Source organism: Lepus europaeus, chromosome 5 (assembly GCF_033115175.1).
Source record: "Lepus europaeus isolate LE1 chromosome 5, mLepTim1.pri, whole genome shotgun sequence".
Lineage (NCBI taxonomy): Eukaryota > Metazoa > Chordata > Mammalia > Lagomorpha > Leporidae > Lepus > Lepus europaeus.
The window spans coordinates 8,016,211-8,036,856 of record NC_084831.1 but is presented as its reverse complement, the minus strand read 5'-3'; the positions used below and the strand labels follow the sequence as shown (position 1 = coordinate 8,036,856).

Below are 20,646 nucleotides of genomic sequence, written 5' to 3'. Positions count from 1 at the left end.
CCGCGTTCCCGGAAGGCTCCGGAGCTCCCCGCGGGGCGCCCACCTCCGCTCCAGCATCTGCTGGAGCAGGTCCTCCTTCTCGGCCGGCTCCTCGGACGCCACGTGCTCATCACACACGTTGCGCAGCTCGCTCGACGGGTAGGACTTCATGGACTGGCTCCGTCGGCGCTGCTCGCCGGCTCGCGTGAGGATGCTGGACTTCTGCGGGAGGCAGGGGCAGGGTGGCAGAGGCTTCTCAGGGAGGCGCATGGACACGGCGGCCCCTCCTGAGCTCCAAGGCCTGGCAGCACGTCCTGCCACGGGAAGCGCAGGGAACTCACTGTGGCTCGGCAGGCAAAGGGGCCTAGCGGTCAAGGTGCTGGCTGGGACACGCCCATCCCGTACTGGGGTGCTGGGTGCAAGCCCTGCTCTAGTTCCTGACTCCAGGTCCTGCTAATGCAGACTCCAGGGGGCCGCAGTGAGGGCTCAAGTGATCGGGCTCCTGCCACCCATGTGAGAGACCGGGATGGAGTCCCCAGCGCCTGGCTCTGGCCTGGCCCAGCCTAGCGCTGGCCACTGTGGGCATTTGGGGAGTGAACCAGCAGATGGCAAGTTTTTCTCTGTCTCTCAAATTAAAGAAGCAAATAATGAACAAACAAGGAGCTGATGAGAGTCCTCCTCGGACACGGCTGTGAAGTTCGTGGCGTCTGCAGGCCAACGTCCCCATTTCTGATTTGGGGACAGCATCTCAGATCCGCACAGGGGAACGAGCCCTCTCCCACACCCCGTCTCTGCCGGACGGCCGTCAGTGTGCAGGCGCCTAAAGCCCGGGGCAGGCGCACAGCCCGGGGGAGGCAATGGCAGGTGACCCGAGGACAGAGAACAGCAGGTGCCTGCTCCTTCTGGGACGCGAGGGCGTGGCCAGGCCCTGCACCTTCGCTCCAGAGCTCGTGGGCAGAGCTCTCAGTTGACTCGCTTTTCTTCCTGAAGCAGTCAAAGTCTGGGTTTATTGCTGGCAACCCCAGAATCCTCCCTGATACCTGCACACAGCAGATAATGACGAGATCTGCTGATGGAAAACAAAGGTCCACCCTGGCTCTGCCGCAGAACCGACACCTTAGGATCTGACAGCCCCTCCTCCCTGGCACACCCACACTCACGGTGGCAGTGAGTGAACACAGTGCCAGCGTTCCCTGGAGCTCGCCGCAGGACCCCAGCTGGAGGGAGTGGCAAGCACCAAGTGTCAGCACCGAGGGCCACCGGTCTCCCGCACCCACCTTGCCTCTCGGGCTGGCTCGCTACCTTGAACTTGATGTTGTTACTGATGAGCTGGTTGCCCTTCATGAACTCCTTCTCGTTGCCCCGGTTCTCCGTGACCACCGGGAAGGCGTGGTGCACCGTGGTGCGCAGGATGCTGACCAGAGACTGGATGCGGGTGTGCGGGTAGACGTAGGTCAGGTTGGGCTCCATGATGTCGCTGGCTCTCAGCCTGAGGGAGGGGGGAGGCCGACCCAGCTCAGCAGTGCGCCCCGGGAGTGGCTCCCCACCACTCCGGACCACCTGGGCCTCTCTGAACCAGCTCTGTGGCTGCTGGACCCAGAGCTTCTCCTGTACTTCCATTCCCTCTGCACGTGACCCCCTCCGTGTGGAATCCCCTCCCCCATTACGTCATCCTGTGGAGTGGCGGCCTTGTTCATCCCTCTGTCACCACCAGAGACCCCCAGCTTGTCCAGGGCCGGGCCCTCCTTGGCACACACCGCCGCTGAGTGCTGACTGTGCCCCTGACTGTTTTACAACCTTCCAGCAGCTCTTCAGAGCACTGTGCACAGAGCACACCCAGCCGCACTCACGCCACAGAGCACACCCGGCCACACTCACACCACAGAACACATCCCCCACACGCTCACCACAGAGCACACCCGGCCACACTCACCACAGAACACACCCGGCCACACTCACTCACAGAGCACACCCGGCCACACTCACACCACAGAACACATCCCCCACACGCTCACCACAGAGCACACCCGGCCACACTCACCACAGAGCACACCCGGCCACACTCACACCACAGAGCACACCCGGCCACACTCACACCACAGAGCACACCCGCCACACTCACCACAGAGCACACCCCCACACTCTCACCACAGAGCACACCCGGCCACACTCACACCACAGAGCACACCCGGCCACACTCACACCACAGAGCACACCCGGCCACACTCACCACAGAGCACACCCCCCACACGCTCACCACAGAGCACACCCCCCACACTCACACCACAGAGCACACCCGGCCACACTCACCACAGAGCACACCCGGCCACACTCACACCACAGAGCACACCGAGCCACACTCACCACAGAGCACACCCGGCCACACTCACCACAGAGCACACCCGGCCACACTCACACCACAGAGCACACCCGGCCACACTCACCACAGAGCACACCCCCCACACGCTCACCACAGAGCACACCCCCCACACTCACACCACAGAGCACACCCGGCCACACTCACCACAGAGCACACCCGGCCACACTCACACCACAGAGCACACCGAGCCACACTCACCACAGAGCACACCCGGCCACACTCACCACAGAGCACACCCGGCCACACTCACCACAGAGCACACCCGGCCACACTCACACCACAGAGCACACCCGGCCACACTCATCACAGAGCACGCCCGGCCACACTCACACCACAGAGCACACCCCCCACACTCATCACAGAGCACACCCGGCCACACTCACACCACAGAGCACACCCGGCCACACTCATCACAGAGCACACCCGGCCACACTCACACCACAGAGCACACCCGGCCACACTCACACCACAGAGCACACCCGGCCACACTCACCACAGAGCACACCCCCCACACTCTCACCACAGAGCACACCCGGCCACACTCATCACAGAGCACACCCGGCCACACTCACCACAGAGCACACCCCCACACTCACCACAGAGCACACCTGGTCACACTCACCACAGAGCACACCCGGCCACACTCACCACAGAGCACACCCCCACACGCTCACCACAGAGCACACCCGGCCACACTCATCACAGAGCACACCCGGCCACTCTCACCACAGAGCACACCCCCACACTCACACCACAGAGCACACCCGGCCACACTCACACCACAGAGCACACCCCCACACTCTCACCACAGAGCACACCCCCACACTCACACCACAGAGCACACCCCCACACTCTCACCACAGAGCACACCCGGCCACACTCACCACAGAGCACACCCCCACACTCTCACCACAGAGCACACCCGGCCACACTCATCACAGAGCACACCCGGCCACACTCACACCACAGAGCACACCCCCACACTCACACCACAGAGCACACCCCCACACTCACCACAGAGCACACCCGGCCACACTCACCACAGAGCACACCCGGCCACACTCACACCACAGAGCACACCGAGCCACACTCACCACAGAGCACACCCGGCCACACTCACCACAGAGCACACCCGGCCACACTCACCACAGAGCACACCCGGCCACACTCACACCACAGAGCACACCCGGCTACACTCATCACAGAGCACACCCGGCCACACTCACACCACAGAGCACACCCGGCCACACTCACACCACAGAGCACACCGAGCCACACTCACACTACAGAGCACACCGAGCCACACTCACCACAGAGCACACCCGGCCACACTCACCACAGAGCACACCCGGCCACACTCACACCACAGAGCACACCCCCACACTCACACCACAGAGCACACCCCCCACACTCACACCACAGAGCACACCCGGCCACACTCACACCACAGAGCACACCCCCACACTCACACCACAGAGCACACCCCCCACACTCACACCACAGAGCACACCCCCCACACTCACACCACAGAGCACACCCGGCCACACTCACACCACAGAGCACACCCGGCCACACTCACCACAGAGCACACCCGGCCACACTCACACCACAGAGCACACCCCCCACACTCACACCACAGAGCACACCCCCCACACGCTCACCACAGAGCACACCCGGCCACACTCACCACAGAGCACACCCGGCCACACTCACACCACAGAGCACACCCCCCACACTCACCACAGAGCACACCCCCCACACGCTCACCAAAGAGCACACCCAGCCACACTCACCACAGAGCACACCCCCACACTCACCACAGAGCACACCCCCCACACGCTCACCACAGAGCACACTTGACCACACTCACCACAGAGCACACCTGGTCACACTCACCACAGAGCACACCCCCACACTCACCACAGAGCACACCCCCCACACGCTCACCAAAGAGCACACCCAGCCACACTCACCACAGAGCACACCCCCACACTCACCACAGAGCACACCCGGCCACACTCACACCACAGAGCACCGGGCCACACTCACCACAGAGCACACCCGGCCACACTCACACCACAGAGCACACCCGGCCACACTCATCACAGAGCACACCCGGCCACACTCACACCACAGAGCACACCCGACAACACTCACACCACAGAGCACACCCCCACACTCTCACACCACAGAGCACACCCGGCCACACTCACACCACAGAGCACACCCGGCCACACTCACCACAGAGCACACCCCCCACACTCTCACCACAGAGCACACCCGGCCACACTCATCACGGAGCACACCCGGCCACACTCACCACAGAGCACACCCCCACACTCACCACAGAGCACACCCGGCCACACTCACACCACAGAGCACACCCGGCCACACTCACACCACAGAGCACACCCGGCCACACTCACCACAGAGCACACCCCCCACACTCTCACCACAGAGCACACCCGGCCACACTCATCACAGAGCACACCCGGCCACACTCACCACAGAGCACACCCCCACACTCACCACAGAGCACACCTGGTCACACTCACCACAGAGCACACCCGGCCACACTCACCACAGAGCACACCCCCACACGCTCACCACAGAGCACACCCGGCCACACTCATCACAGAGCACACCCGGCCACTCTCACCACAGAGCACACCCCCACACTCACACCACAGAGCACACCCGGCCACACTCACACCACAGAGCACACCCCCACACTCTCACCACAGAGCACACCCCCACACTCACACCACAGAGCACACCCCCACACTCTCACCACAGAGCACACCCGGCCACACTCACCACAGAGCACACCCCCACACTCTCACCACAGAGCACACCCGGCCACACTCATCACAGAGCACACCCGGCCACACTCACACCACAGAGCACACCCCCACACTCACACCACAGAGCACACCCCCACACTCACCACAGAGCACACCCGGCCACACTCATCACAGAGCACACCCGGCCACACTCATCACAGAGCACACCCGGCCACACTCACCACAGAGCACACCCCCACACTCACCACAGAGCACACCCCCCACACGCTCACCACAGAGCACACTTGACCACACTCACCACAGAGCACACCTGGTCACACTCACCACAGAGCACACCCCCACACTCACCACAGAGCACACCCCCCACACGCTCACCAAAGAGCACACCCAGCCACACTCACCACAGAGCACACCCCCACACTCACCACAGAGCACACCCGGCCACACTCACACCACAGAGCACCGGGCCACACTCACCACAGAGCACACCTGGTCACACTCACACCACAGAGCACACCCGGCCACACTCATCACAGAGCACACCCGGCCACACTCACACCACAGAGCAAACCCGGCCACACTCACACCACAGAGCACACCCCCCACACTCACACCACAGAGCACACCCGGCCACACTCACACCACAGAGCACACCCGGCCACACTCACCACAGAGCACACCCCCCACACTCTCACCACAGAGCACACCCAGCCACACTCATCACAGAGCACACCCGGCCACACTCACCACAGAGCACACCCCCACACTCACCACAGAGCACACCTGGTCACACTCACCACAGAGCACACCCGGCCACACTCACCACAGAGCACACCCCCACACGCTCACCACAGAGCACACCCGGCCACACTCATCACAGAGCACACCCGGCCACTCACCACAGAGCACACCCCCACACTCACACCACAGAGCACACCCCCACACTCACACCACAGAGCACACCCCCCACACTCTCACCACAGAGCACACCCGGCCACACTCACACCACAGAGCACACCCGCCACACTCTCACCACAGAGCACACCTGGCCACACTCATCACAGAGCACACCCGGCCACACTCACACCACAGAGCACACCCCCACACTCACACCACAGAGCACACCCCCACACTCACCACAGAGCACACCCGGCCACACTCATCACAGAGCACACCCGGCCACACTCATCACAGAGCACACCCGGCCACACTCACCACAGAGCACACCCGGCCACACTCACACCACAGAGCACATCCGGCCACACTCAACACAGAACACACCCCCCACACGCTCACCACAGAGCACACCTGGCCACACTCACACCACAGAGCACACCCGGCCACACTCACACCACAGAGCACACCCCCACACTCTCACCACAGAGTACACCCGGCCACACTCATGCACGCACACATGCTTTCGTGCCACTTCAGCACAGCTGGGGTGGAGACGGCACAGCCCACAAGGCTGAGAGCACCTGGCCCCGTGCGGCACAGGCCTGCTGGCTCCTGCAGTGGCCTCTGAGGACTAAGCCCCTATTCCCCAGATCGTGGTGGGGGATTCAGCGGGTCGGCAGGCGACCGTGGGCAGACTCATTCAGCCGGGAACCTCTGCTAGGCACCTGTGACGCAGGCTGCTCCTCGCCTGGAGCGCCCTTGGTGTAAACCCTCAGTCGTATCACAACCATGACCCGAGTGTCACCTCATATTTAATAAGGCCAAGCACAGCGAGAAGAGGCTCTGCCCCCTCTAGCCCCCAGGCCCCTTGGCCCCCTGCCCTGAACCCTCACCTCCCAGCCACCCAAGCTGCTCACCACTCCTAAACAAACCCAAGAACCAGCAAACACATGTGCTTGCTTCTCTCTACCCAGGAAACTTCAGCCACTCTTTCCTTCCCTGACCCCAACGTCCCCTAGGCCTGATCCTAGAAACCCAGGAACTGGGAGGTGGGCGATCGCTTGGCCTTACTTGTCCATCTCCACCTCCGTCTCCCATTCCAGAAGCGGCACTCCTCGCAGGCCCACGTGGATGTCGTAAATGCCCTTATTGAAAAAGTCCCCTGTCCACTTGGCTACCTGCAACACAGAGCAGACCTCACCTCAGCACAGGCCCTTTGGGTGAGCCTGGCCCGAGCCGGACGAGGCCGGGGAGGGGCGCTCACCATGAGGGTGATCATGATGGGAAGCCCGTAGGTGATCTCGTTGGTGGACTCGATCAAGATGACCGTGAGGCTGATGGTCATGCGGACGACCCCACCCAGCAAGGCCGCGGCCCCGATCAGGGAGAAGGTGCCTGAATAGATGTGGCTCAGTCCGATGTAGCTGGTGAGGAAGGAGACCGAGACTGTGGCTCAGAACAACGGTGGACAGGGCTGCGGGGCGCACACTTGTGCTTGTGTAAGACACGCGTGCGCACAGGTGCACGGGTACACACGGTACCTTTTCAGGACGTTGGCGACCAAGCGTCCAAAAGCAGCTCCACAGAGCAGAGAAGGCACGAAAAGGCCACTGGGAACGGAAATGCCGTAAGTCCAACAGGCAAGCAAGAAATAGAGGACGAAGAACAAGGCCAAGGTGATGGGGCTGAAGGTTCCTGCAAGCAAGAGCCGACCTGAGTGCCACGGCAGATGCCTGCTGCAGGCCGGCAGCCCACCCCGGCTCCTCCCAGTGGCCACACATGCCCTTCACACATGCCCCGACCCCGCCGCTCACGCCAACCCCACACGCGGAAACTCTCGGCTCCGTCGGGCCGGCACCGTGCGCCTGCTGCGACACTCACCATCCTGGTGGAAGAGCTGCAGGATGGCGGACTCCTGGGGGTTGAAGAAGAGCGTGGCCATGTCGTTGTAGGTGTCGTTGGGACAAAAGAACGCCTTGATGCTTGAGTTCACATCTGACGTGACCTGCGAGGCAGGAGTCAGAGACAGCATGGCACTGTGGAGCCGCAGGTCAAGCCACTGCCTGTGGCATCAGCTGCCCGCGCGAGCGCCGGTTTGAGGTCCTGGCTACTTCACTTCCCATCCAGCTCCCTGCTGATGCGCCAGGGAAAGCAGTGGACGACGGCCCAAGTGCTTGGGCCCCTTCACCCACACAGGAGACCTGGATGAAGCTCCAGGTTTCTGGCTTCAGCCTAGCCCAATCTTGGCCATTGCAGCCATTTGGGGAGTGAACCAGCAGTTGGAAAATCTGTCACTCTGCCTGTCAAAGATAAATCTTAGGCCGGCACTGCGGCTCACTAGGCTAATCCTCCGCCTGCGGCACCAGCACCCTGGGTTCTAGTCCTGGTTGGGGCGCCGGATTCTGTCCCGGTTGCTCCTCTTCCAGTCCAGCTCTCTGCTGTGGCCCGGGAAGGCAGTGGATGGCCCAAGTGCTTGGGCCCTGCACCCACATGGGAGACCAGGAGGAAGCACCTGGCTCTTGGCTTCGGATTGGCGCAGCACTGGCTATAGCGGCCATTAGGGGAGTGAACCAACAGAAGGAAGACCTTTCTCTCTGTCTCTCTCTCTCTGCCTAACTCTGCCTGTTAAAAAGAAAAAAAAAAAAAGATAAATCTTAAACAAACAAACAAACATAAAAGCCAACAAAAGGCACCTGCCAGGGCCCTCTTGAGTCTTCAAGGGGATGTCCCCAGCTAGATCAGAGCCTGCAAATTGAACAGGCAGCCGAAACTGCTCCACGTGCGCAGCGGCCAACCGTGATGCTAAGTTCTTTGCATCTTGATGGCAGCGAGTAAAGAATCCAGCTAAGGCCTTTGTCGAGCCACGCGTCGAGCCACGCTCGTGATACAAACGTCACCACGACCACGCTTCACCATGGATTGGCTCTGCCTCCTCACCTCACGCTACGTGAGTGACAAGGGACGCTGTGGGAGGCCTGGCCCGAGGGCATTCAGGACCATGGAAGGACGAGGCCAGGGAATCTGGGGGGAGGGTCCCAGTCACTGCCTGACCTGAAGCCCCAGCCCTGAGCTGCTGTAGAAGCACCCGCACCCCGACTGAGCTGGGGGCTGACACCGCGCTCCTGGCCTCGCCTCTTTCCAGACCCGGGCTGGTACTCAGAGCCCACTCTGGGGAAAACGAGTCATCTCAGCTCACTCCGGGCCCTTACTGCTGTCTCCCGTGTGGGAGGATGAGGCGCTGCTGCCCTGGAGGGGAGGCTGTTACGGTGATGGCTCCTGGCCTTCTAGGGCGTGGACTGTGCAAACCGGGTAGAAGTGTGACTACAGAGACCCACTGAGGGCGGGGCTTCTTCCCGATGACGCCGCAGAGAGGCGCTCACGCGGGTTTCTAACAATTCCAGGTAGAGTCTGATAATCCTCCCAGGTGGACCTGGCCGGCAGTCCGGCTGGATGGAGGACCGCGGCCCTGTCAGCAGAACCTAGCGCAGGGGAGAGGAGAGACCCAGCCTGGTGGAGCTGCCGGCCTGCTGGCGGCATGCGCGATGCTTCTCCAGCGAGGCACCAGGAACGCCAGTGCTGAGGGCTCTGCCGAGTCCCACGCATCACAGCGCTTCTCGGAGCCCACGGAGACTGCTGAGGCGGAGCGCACTCCCTGCCGGCCGCTCCCTGCTGGCCGCTCCCTGCCGGCCGCTCTCTAGCGACCTTGGCTCTGTGAAGCTTTGGTTCCCTCCTCTGTAACACGGGAATGATCTCTGCCCTCAGGCCCTGCCCTCCTGGCTGAGCGGTCCTGGACAGGGTCTCCCTGTGCCTCGGTTTTCCCACGTGTAGCGGGGGGATGACGCCGTTGGCCAGTGTGGTGGTGGTGAGGATTCAATGAACTCACGCTTGGAAAGTGCTCAGCGGAGTATCCGGCACACAAACATGGCTAACGCTCGCGGGAACATTAAAGGCCCTACAGAGACTTGTATTAAAGGAAGCTATTTAATGCTGGTTGACCCATTTGACTACAGAATCCTTTAGGCTTGTTTCTGAATCGTCCAGATCTATGAATTTTGAAAATACTGATGCACTCATGAAGTGACCACGGGCAAAACTCTCCTATAAAGAGCCAGAGAGCAGATATCCTAGACTTGGCCGGCCACACGCAGTCCTGTGGCACATTTTTATTGTTCTTTTCCTCTTTCTCTCTCTCCTTCCCTCCCCACTCCCTCCTCTCCCCTTCCTTCCTTTCCTCCCAACCCTTAAAAGAGTTAAAACCACTCCTGCCTTGGGCACCACACTACACAAGCATTCGTGAAGGGCTGGACTCAGCCCACAGGCCACAGTTTGCCAACCTCTGATCCAGCACGCTCTAGGCACTCATGGACTGGCGAGGCAGCCACCCAAAGGCCCCAAGGGGCTCTGAAGGGCTCCTGTGGCTACCTGGGAGCAACAAGAAACAGAGCCCTCAGAGGCGACATCAGCCCGGCCCTGGAGGCCAGAACCACACGTCTGGCTCTTAGGCCCGCTGGAGTGGACCGAACAACACAGGGTAGAGTACACCCCAATGCCTATCTCGTGGGCTCTGCTCCTCAGAAAAAGGTTCTGGAAAATACCATACAGCCCTGAGAAGGGAGAGAGAGAAAGGCACCAAGGATGCATGGCAGAGAACCAGAAGTGCCCCAGAGCCCGAGACGGCCATGCACCTGACACAGGCACTCCTCCACTCCTCCACTCCTCCCTCCCCATCTGCAGACTCACGTTCAAAAGGGCAAGCAGTGGGGGGCGGGGAGGTGGCAGGAGCGTGCGTGGGGGCCTGGAGGAGCACTGGGCAGCCAGCTTCCTACAGCTTCTGTTTCTCATTAGCCTCGTGCACTCGCAAGGACGCCCACGGTGACGTCTCTGCAGACGTCAGCGGGGCGTCTGGCGCACGTCCTCTCTCAGGTGAAGAAGCAACCACAGCTCCCAGTGTCTCTCAGCAACCTGCTACGGGTGTGGGATGACGAACCCACACGTCTGTGCTCTAGACAGAGGCGAGTTGCACGCTCTGAGTCTTCTCTGTGGGTAAAGGCAGCAGGTGCACTGGGGTTACCTGGAGCTTCAGTGAGCCGTTACTGATCTGGCTCGAAGACGACATCTGTCGGCATTCTCCCAACACCATCGAGGCCACGAACACCACCAAGGTGGTGACCAGAGACACCAGGAGGCTCTCTAAGACTCTGGAAAGGAGAGCGCAGCTGTTTGACTGCAATCAAAAGGCGCCCTCATCTCAGGAACTCTACGACCCCCAGCCCTCATCTCCCCCAGAGCACTCACAGCAGCCCCCGGTCAACACACACATGCAGAATCCGTCAGAGCCGAGCTGGCTTCCAGCAACATGTACGCCACGATGAAGCGGGCTGCTGCAGCCACGCCATCTCCCTCCGAGGAATGGGCTGGCCTTCCATGAAGGTCCAGGGCCACACAGATCCTCCTTCTGTGCCACGTGCCCTGGTGCAAGGCCGGAGTGGCAGGAGGTCAACCAGCATTTGACACCAACAATCTCAGCCTGTCTGCGCATACAGATTTACGACCCCACTGACTCCCTCAGTCTTAGCCGAGAAGCCAAGGCTGGTGTGGGACAGGGTCTGCTCCTGTGGCCGTCTTCCTGGGGAGAGATGGCGCAGGCCGCACGGAACTCAGGGAGCCCCAGCAGGCTCGGGGAGGCAGCGGCAGATACCTGACGAGCTTAGGTTTCGGGTGCACGTTTCGCATACGGTACTTTGCAAGCCTCTTGTTCAGACAGTTGAACGTGGCTCCCAGGAGGCCCCCAATGACCCCCATCACGACGAAGAAACCCATATCCATAGCTGTCCAGAGATGACATTTTTTATCAGAGTCAGAGCACTGAGAGAAGGGGAAAGGGAGGGAGAGAGAAAAACCAGTGTGGTCGTGAGAGCAGGAAGGGACAGGAGAGGAGGAGACAAGAACAGAGCCAGGGCTGCCCTCTCTTCCCAAAGAGCCAGGGCCGTGCTGGAACCCCGCTCACAGCGAGCAGGGCGTGTACGAGACGGAAGGGGTGGGGACGCCACCACCGGAAGACCCTGAGCCTAGCCCCGATCACTCCTCTCTGCTCCACAGGAGCAGTGTTCACGGGTCAAGTAAGAAATCCTGGGGGAGACGGGCAAGACATACCTTAAACTCGCCGAAGTTCAGCAATCCCGGGAGCTGGAAGGAACCCCAACTTCCAAACTGAATCCCAGAACGGAAGAAGTTGAGGGTGAAAGTGGCAGACATGGAACAGAAGAGCTGGGGGTGGTGATGGAAACAAGAACATTCACCGGTGATGTGTGCCTCTCCCCGGCCCCCCAATACTTCCTCCTGGTGTCTACTGCCCTTCAGCGGCCAGGAGAAGGGAGGTGGGATCCAGGGAACGGGGCACAGCGCAGGAGATACAACTCCAGAGCGGCCAGTTCTCCATCCCGCCCCAAGGCGTTCTCACTCAACCGGCGGCGTCACGCAGAGCCTGTTCCGGACGAGACCCTGCCCTAAATGAGGCACTCGCAATGGGAAGAGCCTCTACGCCGAGGATGGAGCAGGGCTCCAGTCCTGACCGCCACTTCCTGCCCTGACAGCGCTAACGCCACGCCTGCCTGGCTGTGGCTCATTCAGAGTGCAGCAGCGTAACCTGGCCTTCGCTGTCTGGGAAGAGCGGAGAGCGCAGCTGTGAGAGTAAAAGTCCCAGAGTGAGGCGCTGGGGGCCGGAGCCGGGGGACTTCCAGCTGAGTCCACTCCTCCGTCACCAAAGCCACCGGGAGCCCTCCTGCGGGACGCCCCGTGTAATTCTAGAGGGTGGGGTCCCATCTACGAGCTGGTTTTCACTGACGGTCCTCCTCACCACTTTCCACGTGAGCCCTTGGTTCCAGAAAGACGAGCCCTCCTCCAGGCTGAACAGGGTCGCCCCAATGGGAGCCCCAAAAGCTGCAGCAATTCCCGCAGCGGCTCCTGCTGATACAAAGTCTCGCTTGTCTCTGGGGAGGGGGAGGGAGAGAGAGAGAGAGACACGTTTAATCCAGGTAAGAACCCCCGTCAAAGGCTGTTTCTAACTCACTTATCTGTGAATATTTTATCTCATGACCTAGGGAAAGCTGGGGCCATGAACAGGCAGGTTCCGGGTTGGGGCGACCTCAGCAGCAAACCCAGTGCTGGCTCTTGGCGTCAGCAGTCCCTCGGTGGGGCTCCAGCACTGGGAACGGGGATCCCCAGCACCGTCATCTCCCTGCTCCCAGTTCAGGAGGCAAGTCCCCCGCAGAGCTGCCACCGGGGAGGACGTCACGGTGCTCACTGGTCACGTGTCGGGGCGGGGAGGGGGGTGAACAGCAGCTCTCGGGGAATTTCCAGAATGAGAAGGTGGCCCAAGCCCTCAGCTGAACCTCGGATTCCCAGGGCCCCACGAGGTGTGCCGGGTAGCACCATGCACAAACCCACGGGCCAGAGTGTTCTGAGCGGAGGGCCTCCCACCTAGGAAGGTGGCCGACCAAGACGATCATTTGGGAATACACAATACCTCCTTGATAATTCGCCTGCCTGTAGCCTGTCTTGCTTGAGTTTTGAATTTTTGTTTGTTTTCAATTTATTGGGAAGACAGAGAGAAACACATCTCCCATCTGCTGCTTTACTCTGCAAACGCTTTCAGTGGCCTAGGCGGGGCCAGCCCAAGCCAGGAGTCAGCAATTCCATCTGCATCTCCAGGAGGGGGCAGGGACACAGCTGCTTTGGCCATTGTCTGCCACCTCCCTGGGCAGGTGTTTGCAAGAAGCCAGAATCCGACTGGGAGCCAGAATTCTACCCCAGGCACTCTGATATGGGATGTAGCATCCAAGCAACATTGCAACCACTAGGCCAGACACCGCCCCTTAGCTGGGTTTTTGATCTGGGCCCATCTTCCTGGCCTGAGAGGTTTCCAGGCCTTCCAGCAGGATAAAATAAAAGTCATGAGGCCAGCTTGGTTCTTGTGCTTCTTGCTTTCAGAATAACTCAAAGCCCACTTCCCTTTCTGATGGTTGGGTTTTACACGTAGCCTGCCTAGCATGGGCTGCAATTCCTAACCTCTCCTTACCTGTCACTTCGGAAGTAGGGGAAGTTAAACTGGATCTTCCGTAAGGAGATGCTCTGAAACTAGAACCAGAGCAGATAAAGTCAGAGGGCAGCGCTCAAGGACCAGAGCCGCAGAAGTCCCTGCACACGGAGGCCGCTTTGCTGGGAGCACACCCGGGCAGGCGAGGGCCAGGAGGAAGAGCCCGTAACGGCAACGTGGAAAAAGGAAGCGGCTCCCTCCGGGAGGAAGTGATTTTCCCTGCCCCCACATTTCTCGGATTTCCACCAACTGCATTTTGTGCAGAGTCAACAAGTCAGGAAGAAAAATGGGAAAGAGCTGAGCAAAGGGTTAGGAGGAGCCGAGGAGCCGACAGTGCCGCAGCGGATGCAGCGCGCTCGCTCAGGGATGCCGGCAAGGGGAGGCCCGGGGTGTCCCAGCCCGGCACGCAGCCTCTCCCGCTGCCCTCCCTTGCCTGGCCTCTGTCCACCTCTCAGCTCACTTTCGGGACACCGGGCAGGCGAGGCAGCAGCAGAGTGAGATCTAGACGGGCTCTGGGAGGGAAACATCTCCCAGCGACTGCTCACGGGGAACGGAGAGGCCTTACGCTTTAACCCCGGAAGGCGGGGCAACCCGTACGAGCCGGAGCTGGCTCCCCAACCTCAGAGCCTCAGTCTCCTCATCTGAGAATGGGGATGATGACAACTGAGCCCTGAGGGCAGCCGCAGAGAACGGACCAGCGCGGGAGCAATCGGGCAGGCAGACAGCGTCAGCAGGCAGCTGCTACCGCGGCTCTGCCACACGAGAATCAGCACAGAGCTGTGGCTGAGGCCACCTTGGCTGCCGCTCCCAGCTTCCGGGCCTCGGGCAGCACGGAGGTGACCGGCCACGCCACTCTCCACGGACGCAGTGGGCAATGGCTGCGGGGGGCACCAGGGGACCTTCTATGGCGACTTGTCCTCAGCCAGCCTGCTCCTGGGACTCAGCAGGGAGCCAGCTCCATTTCAGCGTAAGCTCTGCACGCTCCTGGGAGCCAGCGTCGTTTTCCTATCGAGCCCGAGTGGGATCAGGTGCCCGAGTCGGGTCAGGGAGCTCCCAGTGGACGCTCCCGCCCAGGAGGCCCACTTGGAGGGCTGTGTCCTCTTGGGCCCTGCCCTCACCTGGGGGAGGCCGGCTCCTACCACGGCTCCACTGTGGATCATGGGGCCTTCCTTCCCCACAAAGAGCCCTGGGGACAGGGAGAGAGGGAAGACAGTCAGTCAGCACAGAGCCTCTGGGTCAGAGACCTCTGCTCCATAAACTCTCTCCTGACAAACCAGAAACAGACATGGGCACGACTCCGTAAGAGAAGACAGTCAAATTCTCACTACACAAGCTCTGTTTAAAGTATTGCTATAAGAGAAAAATATGCTTTACATTCTTTTTTAAATTTTTTTTTTAACATTTATTTTATTTATTTGAAAGGCAGAAAGAGACACAGAGAGAGATCTTTTATCTGCTGGTTCACTACCCAGATGGCTACAACAGCCAGGGCTGGGCCAGGCCAAAGCCAGGAGCCTTGAACTCTATCCAGGTCTCCTCCCCTGTGGGTGGTAGGGACCCAAGCACCTGGGCCATCCCCGGCTGCTTTCCCAGGCACATTAGCAGGGAGCTGGATTGGAACCGGAGCAGCCAGGACTCAAACTGGTGCTTTGATACGGGATGCCGCCAGAGTCGCAAGTGGTGGCTTAACCCATTGTGGCACAACACCGGCCCCACTCGTCACAGCTAAATCCGGGATCAGCAAAGTACAGTCCCTGAGCCAAGACCCGCTCCCTGCCTGTTCTTAACCAGCCTGGAGGCAGGCGTGGCTTTTCTATTCTTGTATTTTATATCCCTCCATCTTCTCTCCTGGCCCACAAAGCCTCAATGATTTACCATCCAGCCATTCAGACAAAAAGCTTGCCAACTCCACAAACCAACTTGATGGCCATTCTACTCCAGAACAGAATGGCGTGTTTGTCAAGAGCTCTCTGAATAATACTGAGTGTCTGTTTTTAAAAAAGAACCCAACCACACAAGGGGCAGACACCCGCCTGTGGGAGGCCCCCTCCAGATTCAATTAACTTACATACAACAAAGCGTCTCGTCATCTTTGCACCCTGAGTGCCAGAAAGATCAAGGACCCGCCTCACCTCCAGCCACGCTGAACAGCACTCCGAAGACTTTGCAGAGCAGGGTCCGGAGCCGGACAATTCCCGGCACCTTGACGCCATTCAGGTAGCATTTGATCTCGGGTATGCCAGAGCCTGCTGCCACCGGCTGGGGGGTGAGAACAAACACCCGTGAGCTCAAACCCGTCGGCCCCTCAGGCGCCCCTCCCCAAGCTCGCCTCTTTCCATCTTCCCCAGCAGCATCAGCTCACCTGGAGGGCTGGGTAAGCCGCAGGGGCTGGGCCCCACCTGCAGAGGTTCTGACTCAGCAGGTCTGAGGGGAAGAGGAGGCCCTATCTTCCTTCTAACAGGTTCCCCGTGAGTCAGCGCCACCCAGGGACTTCAGCAACCCAGGTGGCACCCACTTGCAAGGACTCTGATCGTTTGTCTGAGCTGGGGCCCAGGCAGGAGTAGTTTTTTTAAAAGTTCCCCAGGCGAGTCCAGTGTGCTGCCAGGGCTGAGAACCACCACCCAACCTAGAATTTTCCTCTTTACTCTCATCAGAGGCTGGAGCCTTTACTTCCCAGAACTGTTCTAAGCAAACAAGAGGCCACTTCTGTAGGAATCTGTCATCACGTAGCCGTTGCCTGACATTCTGGAAACTGCGTCTTCGGCTCCAGCACCGCCCGAGCCAACGGGCCCATGAGACCTCCTCACCTCGATCAGGACAAGCAGGCTGGCCAAGAAGACGAAGGTCAAGTTAAAACCCAGGAGCTCGAGGAGGGACAGGGCGAGGCAGCCTTTCTGGCTGCACTCCTCCACGGCTGTAGAAAGCGGGTCAAGGAAGACGCGCGCTCACCTCCGGCCCTCCCTGAAGACTCGGCTCACCTCCCGGCCCTCCCTGAAGACGCGCGCTCACCTCCGGCCCTCCCTGAAGACTCGGCTCACCTCCCGGCCCTCCCTGAAGACGCAAGCTCACCTCCGGCCCTCCCTGAAGACTCGGCTCACCTCCGGGCCCTCTCTGAAGACGCAAGCTCACCTCCGGCCCTCCCTGAAGACTCGGCTCACCTCCGGGCCCTCTCTGAAGACGCAAGCTCACCTCCGGCCCTCCCTGAAGACTCGGCTCACCTCCCGGCCCTCTCTGAAGACGCAAGCTCACCTCCGGCCCTCCCTGAAGACTCGGCTCACCTCCGGGCCCTCTCTGAAGACGCAAGCTCACCTCCGGCCCTCCCTGAAGACTCGGCTCACCTCCGGGCCCTCTCTGAAGACGCAAGCTCACCTCCGGCCCTCCATGAAGACGCAAGCTCACCTCCGGCCCTCCCTGAAGACTCGGCTCACCTCCCGGCCCTCTCTGAAGACGCAAGCTCACCTCCGGCCCTCCATGAAGATGCACGCTCACCTCCGGCCCTCCCTGAAGACTCGGCTCACCTCCCGGCCCTCTCTGAAGACGCACGCTCACCTCCGGCCCTCTCTGAAGACGCAAGCTCACCTCCGGCCCTCCATGAAGATGCACGCTCACCTCCGGCCCTCCCTGAAGATGCACGCTCACCTCCGGCCCTCCCTGAAGACTCGGCTCACCTCCCGGCCCTCTCTGAAGACGCAAGCTCACCTCCGGCCCTCCATGAAGATGCACGCTCACCTCCGGCCCTCCCTAAAGACGCGCGCTCACCTCCGGCCCTCCCTGAAGACTCGGCTCACCTCCGGCCCTCTCTGAAGACGCAAGCTCACCTCCGGCCCTCCCTGAAGACACGCGCTCACCTCCGCGCTCACCTCCCTGAAGACACACGCTCACCTCCTGCCCTCCCTGAAGACGCACGCTCACCTCCGGCCCTCCCTGAAGACACACGCTCACCTCCGGCCCTCCCTGAAGACACGCGCTCACCTCCGGCCCTCCATGAAGACGCGCGCTCACCTCCGGCCCTCCTGAAGATGCGCGCTCACCTCCGGCCCTCCCTGAAGACACACGCTCACCTCCGGCCCTCCCTGAAGACACGCGCTCACCTCCGGCCCTCCTGAAGACGCGCGCTCACCTCCAGCCCTCCTGAAGACGCGCGCTCACCTCCCGGCCCTCCTGAAGACGCGCGCTCACCTCCCGGCCCTCCCTGCGAGCCCTGCGGCTTCTAAGTCACCACGGCTGTGGGTTTCCCATATGAACAGGACTTTAGAGTTGACCCAAACGTTGTCCACGTTAGGAACCATTTGAAATTATGAATACTTCAGATCTTACCAAAGATGTAACAAAGCTTACGGTCCTAGCTTTAACAAATCTGAGTTACGCCTTAATCGCTCTGGACTTTTTTTTTTTTTTTAATTTATTTGACAGGTAGAGTCATAGACAGTGAGAGAGAGACAGAGAGAAAGGTCTTCCTTCTGTTGGTTCACTCCCCAAATGACCGCTATGACCGGAACTGCGCCGATCTGAAGCCAGGAGCCAGGTGCTTCCTCCTGGTCTCCTATGCGGGTGCAGGGCCCAAGCACTTGGGCCATCCTCCACTGCCCTCCCAGGCCACAGCAGAGAGCTGGACTGGAAGAGGAACAGCCAGGACTAGAACCCGGCGCCCATATGGGATGCCGGCGCCACAGGCAGAGGATTAACCAAGTGAGCCATGGCACCAGCCCCACTCTGGACGTTTTTTAACAACTAAAAATGACTTTCATTTTCCCCCCCCAGAAGCAGCTGCCGCACATTGTAGTACATGTACATGTACACGTGCTACAGTGTGCCCATTATACAGTGTACATGTACTACAGTGTTCCCATTACACAGTGTACACGTGCTACAGTGTGCCCATTATACAGTGTACATGCACTACAGTGTTCCCATTACACAATGTACATGTGCTACAGTGTTCCCATTACACAGTGTACATGTGCTACAGTGTTCTCATTACACAGTGTACATGTGCTACAGTGTTCCCATTACACAGTGTATACGTGCTACAGTGTTCCCATTACACAGTGTATATGTGCTACAGTGTTCCCATTACACAATGTACATGTGCTACAGTGTTCCCATTACACAGTGTACAGGTACTACAGTGTTCCCATTACACAATGTACATGTGCTACAGTGTTCCCATTACACAATGTACATGTGCTACAGTGTTCCCATTACACAGTGTACATGTGCTACAGTGTTCCCATTACACAGTGTATAGGTACTACAGTGTTCCCATTACACAGTGTACATGTGCTACAGTGTTCCCATTACACAGTGTATATGTACTACAGTGTTCCCATTACACAGTGTACATGTGCTACAGTGTTCCCATTACACAGTGTACATGTGCTACAGTGTTCCCATTACACAGTGTATAGGTACTACAGTGTTCCCATTACACAGTGTACATGTGCTACAGTGTGCCCATTACACAATATACATGTGCTACAGTGTTCTCATTACACAGTGTACACGTGCTACAGTGTTCCCATTACACAGTGTATATGTACTACAGTGTTCCCATTACACAGTGTATATGTACTACAGTGTTCCCATTACACAGTGTACATGTACTACAGTGTTCCCATTACACAGTGTACATGTGCTACAGTGTTCCCATTACACAGTGTACAGGTACTACAGTGTTCCCATTACACAGTGTATACGTGCTACAGTGTTCCCATTACACAGTGTATATGTACTACAGTGTTCCCATTACACAGTGTACATGTACTACAGTGTTCCCATTACACAGTGTACATGTACTACAGTGTTCCCATTACACAGTGTACATGTACTACAGTGTTCCCATTACACAGTGTACAGGTACTAGTGTTCCCATTACACAGTGTACATGTGCTACAGTGTTCTCATTACACAGTGTACAGGTACTACAGTGTTCCCATTACACAGTGTACATGTGCTACAGTGTTCCCATTACACAGTGTATATGTACTACAGTGTTCCCATTACACAGTGTACATGTGCTACAGTGTTCTCATTACACAGTGTACAGGTACTACAGTGTTCCCATTACACAGTGTACATGTGCTACAGTGTTCTCATTACACAGTGTACATGTGCTACAGTGTTCCCATTACATGATGTATGTGTGCGACAGTGTGCCCATTACACAGTGTACATGTACTACAGTGTTCCCATTACACAGTGTATACGTGCTACAGTGTTCCCATTACACAGTGTATATGTACTACAGTGTGCCCATTACACAGTGTACATGTGCTACAGTGTTCTCATTACATGATGTATGTGTGCTACAGTGTTCCCATTACACAGTGTATATGTACTACAGTGTTCCCATTACAGTGTACACGTGCTACAGTGTTTCCATTACACAGTGTACACGTGCTACAGTGTTCCCATTACACAGTGTATACGTGCTACAGTGTTCCCATTACAGTGTATACACAGTGTATATGTACTACAGTGTGCCCATTACA

General features: G+C 58.9%; 1 protein-coding gene across 1 annotated transcript in view; it reads right to left on the bottom strand.

The window, feature by feature from the left end:
• Window positions 1–20,646, bottom strand: part of CLCN6 (chloride voltage-gated channel 6) — a 41,126-nt gene that overhangs the window by 6,300 nt on the left and 14,180 nt on the right. Inside the window, exons 6-19 of the mRNA XM_062190450.1 lie at window positions 16,963–17,069; window positions 16,288–16,414; window positions 15,274–15,341; window positions 14,138–14,196; window positions 12,917–13,049; window positions 12,214–12,327; window positions 11,759–11,925; window positions 11,132–11,258; window positions 7,942–8,065; window positions 7,602–7,755; window positions 7,325–7,484; window positions 7,132–7,238; window positions 1,282–1,468; window positions 44–201 (exon numbers count right to left, since the gene is read on the bottom strand). Of these exons, the coding sequence (XP_062046434.1) occupies window positions 44–201; window positions 1,282–1,468; window positions 7,132–7,238; window positions 7,325–7,484; window positions 7,602–7,755; window positions 7,942–8,065; window positions 11,132–11,258; window positions 11,759–11,925; window positions 12,214–12,327; window positions 12,917–13,049; window positions 14,138–14,196; window positions 15,274–15,341; window positions 16,288–16,414; window positions 16,963–17,069 (1,792 nt within the window). The remainder of the gene's footprint in view (window positions 1–43; window positions 202–1,281; window positions 1,469–7,131; window positions 7,239–7,324; window positions 7,485–7,601; window positions 7,756–7,941; window positions 8,066–11,131; window positions 11,259–11,758; window positions 11,926–12,213; window positions 12,328–12,916; window positions 13,050–14,137; window positions 14,197–15,273; window positions 15,342–16,287; window positions 16,415–16,962; window positions 17,070–20,646) is intronic.